General features: G+C 33.9%; 1 protein-coding gene across 1 annotated transcript; it reads right to left on the reverse strand.

The window, feature by feature from the left end:
• Window positions 1-7,055: 7,055 nt before the first annotated feature.
• Window positions 7,056-10,699, reverse strand: LOC111503512 (uncharacterized). Its single transcript, XM_023157838.2, has 2 exons — window positions 10,010-10,699; window positions 7,056-7,475 (listed from the first exon to the last, which is right to left on the reverse strand). The coding sequence occupies exons 1-2, from the start codon at window positions 10,691-10,693 to the stop codon at window positions 7,197-7,199; spliced, it is 963 nt and encodes a 320-aa protein (XP_023013606.2). The 5' UTR covers window positions 10,694-10,699; the 3' UTR covers window positions 7,056-7,196.
• Window positions 10,700-14,296: the final 3,597 nt, after the last annotated feature.

Consider the following 14,296-nt stretch of genomic DNA (forward strand, 5'->3'; position numbering starts at 1 on the left):
TGTACAAAAGATAATCAAAAATAACATAATATAGGAGAAGTTTCTCATTTTGACCTATAGTAAACGAATAGTTGTTATTTTAGACTCATCTATTAGGCATATCTTTTCCAAATGATGAATGTAAGTTAATATTCCATGTTTAATGAAAAGAGGTTTGCTCACTGATTTTCAGTGGTTAAAAGAGACATAAAAATATTTTGGAAGAAGTATTTTCAGTTACTGATTAGGGATGGATCCAAAGATCATTACTGCCAACGTTTTTTGGAGTTTAACTTCAATTTATGAGCAGATGAAATATCAAAGATGTAGATCACGATTGATGAGGTTTTGAGCGGATTCAATGTCAGAGAACTGAAGAGAGAAGTACAGTTGAGAATCATATACAAGCTGAATAGTAAGGGTTCAAAGATGGATCTTTGAGGAACACCTTTAGTTACGGACAGAGTCTCTGAGCTGGTACCGGCCACCATAACTCTCTGAGTTCGTTTCGATTAGTAATTTATAACCAGAGGCACTTATGAAGATGCAAATTTGGTTCTTCATGATCATCTCAACAAGTTTCGAAAGACAAGGTAGGACGGTGATAGGCCTGAGGTCACAAAAATCCAAAGGGGAGATCCGTAGCTGCTAGAAATGCGAGCTAATATTACTGATGAAAAAGGCACCTCTACCTCGACCATCTCTATCGGCACTTACTAACTGATAGGAGTTGATTTTAACTGCGTCCGAGCTTCAGGATAGATTTAGCCACCTCTCAGTAAGATCAGTGAACAGGGATCTCGAGTGGAAAAATAAGATGAAATGAATAAATCGATACAAGTGTTAGAAAAAAGGCGACAGAAAACAAAATCAACCGCTTATTTATCTTGTTTAGTGGAATTAGTCCTAGCGGAATGGACTCTATGTCAGAGATTTCGTTTGGCAAATGTCTGCTTCGTCTCTATCCAATGAGTGATTTTCGCTACGCAAGTCTAGTGAAGAATAGGTGCTTCTATCGATGACCAGTTGATTATTCCCTATAGTCGCTTTCATTCCGTTTTCATTGGCGGTATTGAGATGTTTCCTCAGAGATCTATGGACGAGCAGGGCTCAAGTCGTTAGCTAGAAAAATGTTTTTGTTCTTCAATTTATGGGTATTTTGGAGTACCTCAACTTTTTTACAGTAAGACAGCAATTCAATTTTCAGTATCTTCCTATTATCTTTGTTTGTAAATATGAATAGTTTGTTCAAGTCACACAGGTCGATTTGTACCTCTCTATATATATATATATATATATATATTTTTTTTCAATTCATCATATCAATTTATTTCAACAAGAACAAAACCAGTTATTACAGTTCAGTTGGCTGATAAAGCAATTTCAAGGTTATCTAATTATTCATTTAGTTAACAATATACAAACAGAATGTCGGAAAAATAAGTAGAATTTCTAATAATACACAAAGTAATCCTTGGTGAATACAATAGGTATATCTTAATATAAATAATATTGCTCTGTTTTGAAACTCATCCGGAGTGGAACAAAATACATCTAGGCGTGTAACGCCTGTTTTGTGCTTTTTTCCCACTCGTTGATGAGGTATTCAAATAGTGCAATAACATATATCAAATAACAGCAGTAGTTGAGTATAAGTATGAGAATGTAGATGAAGATGGAAGTTAAAAAAAGAAAAAAAATTCTTATTCTGAAAAACCAAACAAAACAAAACAAAATGGGAAGGAAGAGACAGCGATCGGCTTTGCAGGATTATGAGGTGAGTCTTTGGATTACTTTTTTTTTTTTTCAAAATATTTTAAATGTCGTCGGGTTCTCTAGTATGTATAGCTTAAGGGTGGTTTTGAATTTACTCATTTTCTTAATTTTTTTCAGGTGCGTTGGAAGAAGATTGTACAGTTTGGGTCCGAAGAAAAAAACGAATCTTTGTGTATGACTTTTTTTGAAGAGTGGAATTTTGATATGTGAATTTTCGACGGATCTTGTTGTTTTGAGAGTGTTATAGTTGAATTTATGGATGTTCAAGAACATCCATATCAAACATTGGTAGCTGTATAATGTTGAATATTTTAGTTTCTCTGTATAGTTTCTCCGTTGCGAAACGTCTATGTCTTTTGAATATAATTTTCAGTAATGAGTTTTGAGTTGTTTGAAGGTAATTAATAGCATTATTGAAGGCGCCTCCCCATACAACAATACAATATCTGAATATGGACTCTGCTAATGATTTATATAAAATTATTTTTTTTTGTGAGAGTATATCTCTAAGGGTGTAGAATTTAAACATGAGAATTCTCATTCTTTTTATAACTTGGGCAATGTGTTCATCCCACCTCAAATGTTGATCAATGACTACGCCGAGATATTTTATAGACGTTGTTTTTTCTATTGTTGGGCAGTTGCATATTATATTCTTAGCGCAGGTGGCTTGTGTATTCTGAGATTATTCATAAGCGGTTGGTCATCTGAGTTTAGAGAGAAGCACATGAATTTTGTCTTTTTTATATTCAAACTAAGCAGGTTATTATTAAACCAGGCTTGCAATTTTTGTAGGTCTTCCTCAGCTTTCTTAGAAATATTATGCCAACTCTCATCTCTGAATATTAGAGCAGTGTCATCCGCGTAACAAATAACATGGCTATTGAAATTTTGTATTTGGGATATAGCGTTGATGTATACAAGGAACAGGATTGGTCCCAAAACGGTTCCCTGTGGTACACCAACAAATATTTTTAATGGCCCGCTGAGTTGGTCCCCGATTTTAACTTTTTGTGTACGTTGTGATAAATAATCCTGCAGCAAGTCCAATGCATGGCCTCGAATTCCGTATAAAGAGAGTTTGTTCAATAAAATCTCATGTGAGACGGTATCGAATGCCTTTGCTATATCGATGAATACCGCCAAGCACTTAGATGACCTATGAAATCTATTATGGCATTTTCTGTGCTGGAGTTGTTGACGAAACCAAATTGTCGTTCAGTCAGTACTTGATATCTATTGAAAAATTCAAGGAGTCTTTTTTTGAGTGATTGTTCAAAAATTTTTGCGAAATTATTGATAACAGAGATGGGACGATAATTATTCATTTCATTTCGATTTCCAGATTTAAAAACGGGGGTGACTCTAGATTCTTTCCATTGGTGCGGTATATTGGAATTTCGGTAGGATAAGTTGATTATATGGACCAATGATTTCAATATACATATAGGGGTGTATATTTTTAATAAGGGTTGCAGTTATCCCGTCTGGGCCTGGAGAACAATTATTCTTGAGCTTTGAAATTAATATTACCACCTCGTTTTCATCAATAGGTTCGAGAAATAAGGTCGCCATCACTGAAGATTCTTTCAAAAAGTTCCGTGGTAAAGTACATTTTTAAATTTTTTTTGCCATGTTCAATCCTATATTTGTGAAGAATTCATTGAATAAATTAGACTTTTCTTCATTATTCACTGTGGGTTCGTTGTTCTCTTTAATAATTGTGGTATTTTCTATATGATTTTTGTTAGATTCGGTGTTAGAAAGCTCCTTTATTATTGTCCATGTCTGTTTATAATTGCCAATATTGATTTTTTGTTCGTTTGAGTAAGTTATTGAGTTTGTTTCTATATTCTTTATATTTCTTCTCGGAGTCTTCCGAGTATTCGTTCAAATGTTTTTTTTTCAGGTTGTCTCTAGTTTTTATAGAAGTTATCAAGCCTACTGTGATCCATGGTTTCAGTTTGCATATTTTCTTTATTGAAGTAACAGTTTCGGTAGCTTCCTTTATACAGGGTGTTCCTTAAACACATGTAATATTTAAAGAGGTGATTCTTAGACCCATTTCAAGAAAAAAACTTCCTATGGACGTATGTCCTAAACGCCTTAACTTTTGGCATATTTGGTAAGTACATATGTTCCATGCCTCAAGGCGCATTTTCTGATGTACACAAATTTGTATTTTTTCATTGCATTTCAATATTCATTTGCATTGAATATTTTTGGGGAAAAAGTACTACGCCAATGCTTTCTTTTCAAAATAAAATCAGTTTTAAAATACTCATTTATTTTTGAGAAAATTTAATCTCCTGGTATTTCTTTGTCCGACGCATGATTTACACTCAAAAAAATAAAAATGGACAGAAAGCAAATTAAGAAATTAGATCAATTCTAAAATGAATGAGAATCTGAAAATTGCTTCATAACGCATTACCAATAATACCAAAACTGATTATAAAAATTGTTGGAAGTGGCCACCTGCACTTAGTATGCATGCTTCCGCCCTTCTACGCATGGAATTACGCACCCATTCAAATATTCCCGGCGTATTTCGTATAGTTTCACACGAGGCAACTATTCGCTCTCTTAAATCTTCTAAAGTATTAACGGGAGTTTTATACACAAGAGTTTTAAGATGACCCCATAAAAAAATCTAAACTGTTGAGATCGGGGGATCTTGCTGGCCATTGCTGAGGTCCTCCGCGACCTATCCAACGATTACGATAAACTGTATTTAAATGGTTTCGGACAATTACACTGAAATGAGCAGGGGCGCCATCGTGCATGTACCATATTCGATTCTTTAACGCAAGTGGTACATCTTCCAATAACCCAGGTAAGTCTTCTTCGAGAAAGTGTAAATAAGAACGACCATCAAGGCGTCCTGGTAGAAAAAATGGGCCTATTAGATGATCACCTATAATTCCTGCCCATACATTAACCGAAAATTGGTGTTGGAAATGGGTTTCGGTTATTGCATGGGGATTTTCTTCAGCCTACACATGATTGTTATGGAAATTTTGAATGGCATTCCGAGAAAAAGTTGCTTCATCTGTGAACAAAATTTGTGTCTCAAACTGCGGATTTAGTGCAATAATTTGTAGATACCACTGACTGAAGTTCACACGCTGTGGAAAATCTCTGGGGAGTAAAATGCCTGCACTCTTGAAATATATGGGTATAACAAAAAATCAACCAAAATACGCCAAACAATTTGATGACAAATATCTAGAGTTCTAGCGATCTTCCTCGTATTCGTCTCAGGATGTTCCTCAATTTCTTGCAGCACCGCTTCCTCAATTTCAGGAGTTTTTACTACACGAAGTCTACCTTCCGGAGTCCCTTTCTTGAAACTACCAGTTTCCCCAAGTCGACGATGAATATTTGAAAAGGTTCGGCTATCTGGTAAGGCATGATTAGGATATCTTTCCTGATAAATGCGCATTACGTATATGGCAAGGCCATATACGTAATGCATTTGCGCCATTTCCGCATTTGTATAATTTACCATATTTACTGATATTCAGAAAAACAGCGGACTACCAAAATAACTTCAATAACACTTCAAAATCAATCAAAACGCGCTGTGACAGTTTTTAACACCAACACCTTACATTAAACCAACATCAATATTAGCTACTGACGTTTGTACATACAGAGAATTCGTTTTTTATTGCTGTGGTGGGTACGCTGTTTTTTCTGCTTTTAATCTTTAAAAGAAATCACATATCGACAAACTCCATATTTCCTAGAGGTGCAGTAAATAAATTCTGCTACACGTCATTTATTCCAGGATAACTAAATTTATGTTTTCAAAAATTATTAAGCGGTGCTGCTTTATGACATAATTTTAATTGAGAACAGTGCATCTGACAACAAACAAATACCTTTTAGATCCTCAATTATTTTGCAACAAATCTGATCTCTTAGTTTGCTTTCAGTCGATGCACGATACCGCATCAGATTTTTAAGGAATTTATCCTTAAGTAAAGCGATTTTTAATTTTTTGAGCGAAAACCATGCGTCGGACAAAGAAAACCCAACAAATCAAATGTGCTCAAAAATGTATGGAGATTTTAAAAATAATTTTTAATTCAAGATGAAGCAGTGGCGTAGTATTTTTTTCGCCAAAAATATACATTTCAAAACTCGTACGTACGCCACTGGCAGAGAAAATTAAGAAAATTGTACATCAGAAAATGCACCTTGAGGCATGGAACATATGTACCAAATATGCCAAAGATGTCTACAAAATTATCTCAATTATTATTAAAAAACTGATTATTTTTGAAAACTTTGCCACCCTTTATCTCAAAAGTTAAGGCGTTTAGGACATAAGTCCATAGGACGTTTTTTCCTTAAAATGGGTCTAAGAATTACCTCCTTGAATATCAGCATGTGTTTAAGGAACACCCTGTATAGGTACCTATTTAGTATATTGATAAAAGCATCATATGATTCTTGTGTTTCATTGTACTGTAGTACATTAACCCACAGTTCTTTTTCTAAGCGAGATTTCAAATTTTCATACCGAACCCTCTCATATGTGTTAATTTTCTTTTGTGTTGGGGTTGCAAGGGTGGGTGTGAACAGATATATGAGGGTTGAATAGTGATCTCTAGCAGGCTACTATGCTTCATCAGGTTATTTCGACGAATTCTGCGTTTCCCTCCTCTAGAAACGATATTTTCTGTTTCAGGAAACAGAGTAAGTGTAGAGCACAATGAGTAAACAAATTGTGGGAAAAAGACAATAAAAATCATCGATGATTGTGTGAATTGTTTAGAACCGCAACCAATACATTTCTGCAGGAGTAATAATGTCTCCAGGAATTTCCTTAGATTTTTCGTTATCTTGTTGAGGGATTGGTCTACTACGAGAAATCAACAAAATTACAAGGAAATTGGATTGATTCAAAGAAGTTGTTTGCTCTATTACAAGATGAATAATAATTGAAGTTCAGAGAAATTGTAAATAGATTCAATTGATGAGAAAAAAGTGATCCCGAGATTTGTTTACCCCTGTATAGAAAAAGAGCCGTTTGGTAAACTTATGAAAACAAAAAGAAAATACACTATTCTCTGGGATATTAGATTGAACATTTTCCTCATTCCATTTGATGGAATAGGAGATACTCGGTTTTGAATGAACCCATTTATTTACATACATTTTATCATAATTTCTGAACCACCTGGTGTAAACCCAAACAACTAAATTTTTGAGAAGCACTCTATCCAAGAAATTCAATAGGGTGAAAATATCTGGAGTATTCCATTTAAAAAAAACTCAAGTTTGGCTGTAACACATTTATTGAGCACTCTACATAATAGTGATAATTATAATGTCAGTTGAGGTGGATGAAGCATTTGCAGAGTACGACTAATCATTGTAACAAGTACACGTAATGTATGGTGCAATCAATGTTTCAAACTCTTCAATTTTCAGTTACCCATATGAAGTTGGACCATTACTATGAAATACGTAGTAATGACACTTATCATGGAAAGGAGTGTCGAGCGGGTTATCTGAAAGAAATCTGCAGCGCTGAAGTTTGGAGATAAGGCCTTCAATTTTTCGATGGCTATCTGGATTTTTTTGTTCTGTTCAAATCTCAGTGGAAAGTTGCACTCGAGGTTCATGCAGAACTTGATGAGATTCTGGGGTTCCCTTGTGGCAGAGTCGATACAGAACACCATTATGGAGATAACTACGACCTGCAACTGTAAAAAACTTAGTCGACAACAAATTATAAGCAAGTTGGACATTCACGTTTTTTTTAAAGACAAAACACAAACATTCTCAGTAAGTTTATTCTATATAAACTCAGTTCTCCAAATGAAAGAGTTTTCGAACAGTGAAGTTGCAGGTGTACTGAGTTAAACCTCAAAACGATGAGCAGCCACAGTCCGTCGCGTATTTCTGATATGTACCGCTCTTGGTAGAATGTACCAAGTCACTTGAACACTTCCAATGAAAGTATCATAGAAGAGAGACAAATCCCCCAATCTTTCTTCGATGTTCCAGACTATCAAGGTTGCAAGTGATATTCGCGTTCCCAATCAGGCGGATGGCTCTTTTCTGGATGGAATCCAGCAGATCCAGAGTATGCTTAGGGTGAAGATCCATACGTGAGAATAATGCTCCAAAGAAGGTCTGATCAGAGCTTTATAAAGCATCAAAAGTTGCTGAGGTGTATACAGTTTTCTGGTTCGGAACCGTGTTCCAAGCTTTTGGGAAGCAGCCTTTGCAATTCCAGCGACATGATTGTTCCAAGACATATTGGTGTTCAATAAGTCGTTGATATACAATAAAAAGAGGGTTGGAGACAATATGGATCCCTGGAGAACGCCAGCGTTGATGGTGTATTCGAGGGATATAAATCGACGGATGTTGATGAAAAAACGCGAATATATACTGTTTAGACAACTATGAACTGAGACCAGAGTTGGTTATCCGAATATTTTTCAAATTTTGTATTCAGTATCCGTATCCGTGTCCAAATTTGTAAGTATCCGAAAACCGAATACTTTTTTCGATCTTCGGATACTTTTAAATTATTCGATGAATGAGAACCACACCAAACAGCCCCATTTCATGCAGGCGTATCTTGTTGTATTTTGTCGGGCATCTTCGAAAACGGTGAAATACAATTTTAGCACTTTGCCACCTCGAAAAATGAGTTATTAGAGTGCCTCATATATCAAAAATGTGCAGTAGACCCCACTTGGGGCTTGTTTTCTTCCGTTCACGGAGTCGGGACACCTAAACTCGAAGTTTAGTATCCTCGAAAACGGGGTGAGGTAAGGCGGTAAAATCTTTTACCGCCTTACCTCACTAAAAGATACCAAGTACCAATCAATCTCGTTGAATCAGAATCTATGTCGTATGTGCGTGGCTATTTCAAAATTCCCATATCAATTATCCATTCCTTATAAAGGACCCTGATAAAATTCATTTCATTTGTGAAAATTTTTTGTATCCATTTTTTAATAACTCTGTATAATTAAAAATAAAATATTCGTTAGATATTAACGTTAGATTTGTTACAAGGTGAAGACAATGTATCTTTTGGATACATGTTGCTCAGTCTAATTTCTTTAATTAACAAGTATGAAAAACTCATTGCCCAAACCCAAAATGAATTGAAATATGGAGGAGAACATTTAGCAAAAATGTGCATAAAAAGTTTAAATACTCGTTTTGATACAATTTTAAATTTGGAATGGGAAGATCAAATCATAGCAGCAGTTCTGCTTCCCAAATTTAAACTAAAGTGGTATAACATTGTGAAAAACATTTGTTTGGGAAGCTAACCTGAAATGCCATCGGAAAACGAATCCACATGTTTCTAGAAATGATATGAAATCGAGAAAGGTTAATGCAGTCAAGCTGCTGGAAAATAATTCCATGGAAATCAAAAGATAAATAGATAAGTACTATTCTGGTCATTTCCATATGGATTTCAATTTATGACTCACCGATAGACAGCTGTTTCAGTCTATTCGGCATCGTCAGTACCGGGCAGGCGGTCCTCGATGGCATTTTAGGTTAGCTTCCCAAATTTCTGCTACCGCAGTTGTCGGTTGATTGGTCAAACCACCAATACTGACATAAAAACTTGGCAAGTTGATTTGGGTGTCACACCAAAAGGTGGTTCCACTCATGTCCCGCTTGGGTACTTTTTTTTGGTTATTCACATTTTGTCTTCAATCGAGAACCGCCTGCCCGGTACTGACGATGCCCAATAGGCTGAAACAGCTGTCTACCGGTGGCTCTTGAATTGAAGTCAATATGGAAATGATCAGAATAGTACTTATCTATTCATCTTTTGATTTTTATGAAATTATTTTCCAGCAGCTTGACTGCAATAACCTCTCTCGATTATATATATATATATATATATATATATATATATATATATATATATATATATAATCAGAAAGGATTATTGAATAACGAAATTAACTATATTATCAAAGAGGAGCTGTTGAAAGGTAGGTTTTCTTGAATTATACATATGTTATTAAAGTTAGTTAAATGAGTTAAATTGAAGTGAGTGGAAGTTCGGTCCTCATTCATAAAAAACCCATAGGCTAACAATACGAAGAGTTTGGAGTTTTCTACAAGTTGCGAGACTCTAATATCGATGTGTGTCTCTGTAAGAAAATTTGCAATTACCTGTATTTCAATCTTGTTTTTTGATAGAAACGAAATTTGATTGTTTGTTAAATATAATTTTCATTGATCTACTCACCACCGAATATATCCCAAACGGAATTTCAGTATCGGATTGTGTCGATGTGTTTTTTGTAAGATAGTTGTGGATGACAGGTACAGTTAGAGCAAGAAGTACCATCAAACTTATGTGAAAAAACATGGCTAAGAGAATCCAACCAAATAAGCTGTTCATCAGTACTATCAGTCCGTCCATAACCAAGTAAAGTTTTTCAACTTTTTCTACTCTTCTCTCAACGTTGAAAATGTCTGTATCAGTTTTCATCAGTATTTCGTTAATATCCCTGAATTTATGTTTGATGCAGATGAATAATTTTGATATAATATTAATCTGAACAAGTTCCACGTAGTTTACCAGAAGAGAAAATCCGTAGTATTGTAAATTTTGTATCAATTTCCTATTGTTTAGCATCAGTTCCATGTATATTACTACGCAGTAGATAAGACTGCTCAGTATTAAGGTAGAGTTACTCTGATTGAAGACATTGGATAATGATAATTCTCTAGTTTTCTCAGGTTTCTCAAGATTTTCAAAACAATTGATCAGCTCCTTCCACTCTTCCGATTTTCTCGAGAAAGATCTAGATGCTGAGAGTAGAAATATCAAGAGTCCCACAATGTCTGTCGAAAGTTCCAAATATATCAAAAGTGAGCTGGTTGTTCCGTATATATTTTCTGCATTCTCATATCGAGAGTAGATCATATAAATGAAACCTGCAAAAATAGTTATCACCATCAACAATCTGTACAGTGTATAGCATTTATTTTGCTGAATTGCTCGGTACTTGAAGCTGTAGTTTGGAAGGATACAAAATATTGATGCAAGTTTTGCCAAAGGCTGCAAGCTGGACGTAGTGTACGTCATTTCTTTTTTGAAAGTAGACTGTGGAAGAAAACAAATAAATTCCCGGTAGAAATTCTCTTTTTAATCCAAATAATAGGTGCAAATTACCAAGGAATATGACAAATGATGCACACAAAACAGTAACACAGTTAGGTAATTGATAGAACAGGGGTGAGTATGTTTTCTTCGGTGGCAAAATTAGATCGCCAGATCTATGATATTTTAACAAAGCTAATATTTTGACAATGTTTGAAATTAAAAATGTATGCAGAAAATATTTTGAAAATCCTAACGTCAGATCACTGTTATTGATAAACGGCATTGTTCTCAGATTGTGACAATTGAAGAAGTTTTTGATGCAGCGAGATAAAGATTAACGAGGTGTTACCTTTTAACGTACGATTCTTAGGTAAAACCATGAGCGGTTCAGTTCAAGTCCACAATTGGGACTAAGTAACGTTTACATAGCAGCAGACTGAATCAGTCAGTTTTAGTGATTTCAAGATCCGATTAAATCAAGTTCAATTAATATTTTTGAATCTAGAGGTGTTTCATTATTTTATCATTATATATACATATATATCAAAAATGAAACAATTCGTAGACACAACACTCCAATAGGGGGCAAACCGCGGACACGTTTCACAGGATGGAGCTCCAGCACATAATTTTAGTGGCGTAAAAAGAATGTTGCGAGACTGTTTTGGAAACAGATGGATTGCTACACATTGTCCTGTAAGTGACCTCCCCGTTCACCAGACATGAAATCTCTAGATTTTTATTGTTGGGGATTTCTGAATGCGATGTACAAAATGAAACATAATAATGTAAATGAACTGAAAATTATATTGAAACTATAATTAATAGAATTGATGGCCGAATTGTTTTGAAAGCAACACGTACTTGTAGTGTCAAGAGAAGGGCTCAAATATGAGTTCAACAAGAAGGCGGTGTTTTTGAATATTTACTAGATGTTTTATAGCTCTTTATTCGCGAAAACAAAGGAATTTTTGTAGTAGTGAAAGAAATAAATATTTCCTCATAATTGATATGAGCTTTGTTGTTGAGAATGTTATTACGAATCGAAATGCATGATAAAATATAGGGTGTTCCATTAAAAAAATCATTTTATGAAATAATTCAAAAACGCGACTGTCAATTTTTTTTGGTTTCGGCATCGTGAACAGTTGTTTACCGGTGGCTTTCAAATTGAAATCAATATGGGAGTGATCAGAATAGTACCTATATATTTATCTTCTAATTTTCATGGAATTATTTTCCAGCAGCTTGACTGCATTAGCCTTTTCCGATTTCATATCGTTTCTAGAAACATGTGGATTCGATTTCGATAAATAGATAAGTACTTTTTGATCATTCCCATATCGATTTCAATTTAAGAGCCATCAGTAGACAGCTGTTTCAGCCTATTAGGCATCGTCAGTACCGGGCAGGCGATCCTCGATTGAAGACAAAATGAGAAAAACCAAGGGAGTACTTGATAAAAATAGCTGCGTAAACGCAAGCGAAACATAAGTGGAAACACCTATTGGTGTGTGGATGTTATTATTGCTACCATTTTTTTTCTGCTCATCAAAACATATATAATATATTTTTGTAGTACATATGTTTCAGATAATCATAAAAGGTTTTTTTTCTTATTCGAAGTTCATTGTAGAAAACGCTCAAAGCAATAGGAAAAATATGAATAGGTCCCTAAAAATGAAAAAAAAACTCTCGAAAAACTCTACGATACATAAAGAGACGTGAAAGTTGCTATTATGTTTTTATTCAACTCAGTCAACCAATTTCCAGGGCCGTAATTTAAAAGGGAATAATTCACACAATTATAATCAAATATTACCGAAAAATCCCGAAATATAAAATTTAATTTAATTTCTCAGTATGAAGTGAACGTCTATGATCCAAAAACTACAACAAAAAATACAGGTCCATATTTGAAAATTCAAAGATGGGGGTGGCCCAAGTCAGATAACACCCTGTATAAAAGATACATGGATATATTCTATATATTCTGAGAGCCCACATCAAGTGCCACTAGCAAAATGTGAACCGATTTTCAATATGTCTTGCGAATAAAGAAGATAAAGGTAAAAAAATAACTTGGGATTTTTTGGTTTTTCCTGTACATCTCCAGAGCCAAAAGAGCTATATTCGATTTCTTAACATCATTAAATAGGTCTCTAAAATACGCAACTTTGTCACAATTCAACCGATATTCTATCTCTTATCGTTTACAAGATCCCCATGTACAAAAACAAATTTGAATAGCCCTATATATATATATATATATATATATATATATATATATATATATATATATATATATATATATATATATTATATATATATATATATATATATATAATATATATATATATATATATATATATATATATATATATATATATATATATATATATATATATATTATATATATATATATATATATATATATATATATATATATAATATATATATATATATATATATATATATATATATATATATATAATATATATATATATATATATATATATATATATATATATATATATATATATTTTGAATGATGCAACTGATTTTCCTTTATTTTCAGTATTTCAATATTAAATTTTACAAAAAGGATTTGAAGCTTTATTTCTTCTATTAATTATTTGCGAGCGCTTTCGACAGTTGGTAGTACTGTCATCTTCTAGGCACTCCTCAAACTGCTACAAAAAGGATTTGAAGCTTTATATCTTCTATTAATTATTTGCAAGCGCTTTCGACAGTTGGTAGTACTGTCATCTTCTAGGCACTCCTCAAACTGAGGACAGTTTGTTAACTTTTCTTGATAATATTTTGCTGAATTTTCTGAAATAAGGGTACTTTAATACTGTTCAATTTTTATATTTTTTGACCTACCCTGTATGCTGGTTGACTTGCAACCATTCTAAGTGTACCTGAAATAATTATGTAATATTCACCAACTTTTGGCAATATTTGTATTTTTGTTGTGCAGTTAATTATAATACATATAATATAATACATATTCACTTCCATATTGATGGTAGACAGCTGTTCCAGCCTATTGGGTATCGTCAATACCGGGCAGACGGTCCTCGATTGAAGACAAAATATGAATAACCAAGAAAAGTACTTGTGAGGCACTTTTTGGAACCTTTAGTGTAGTAATGAATATTACTGGAGTTTTTTCCCAACACCAAACCTTTATTCTAACACCTTCAAGATCATCTTCAAGAGGAGATTAAACAGTTTGATCTTCCTCTTGAAGATGATCACATGGTGATCGAAACACGTGTCGAGGTGTTAGAATAAAGGTTTGGTGTTGGGAAAAACTCCAGTAATATTAACCAAGAAAAGTACTTGATAAAAATAACTGCGTAAACGCAAGCAAGACATAAGTGGAACCACCTATTGGTCATCCATCCAAGTCAACTT

The sequence above is a fragment of the Leptinotarsa decemlineata genome, unplaced genomic scaffold, assembly GCF_025532065.1.
Source record: "Leptinotarsa decemlineata unplaced genomic scaffold, Ldec_3_MD MMD2_tig00000133_RagTag_RagTag, whole genome shotgun sequence".
Lineage (NCBI taxonomy): Eukaryota > Metazoa > Arthropoda > Insecta > Coleoptera > Chrysomelidae > Leptinotarsa > Leptinotarsa decemlineata.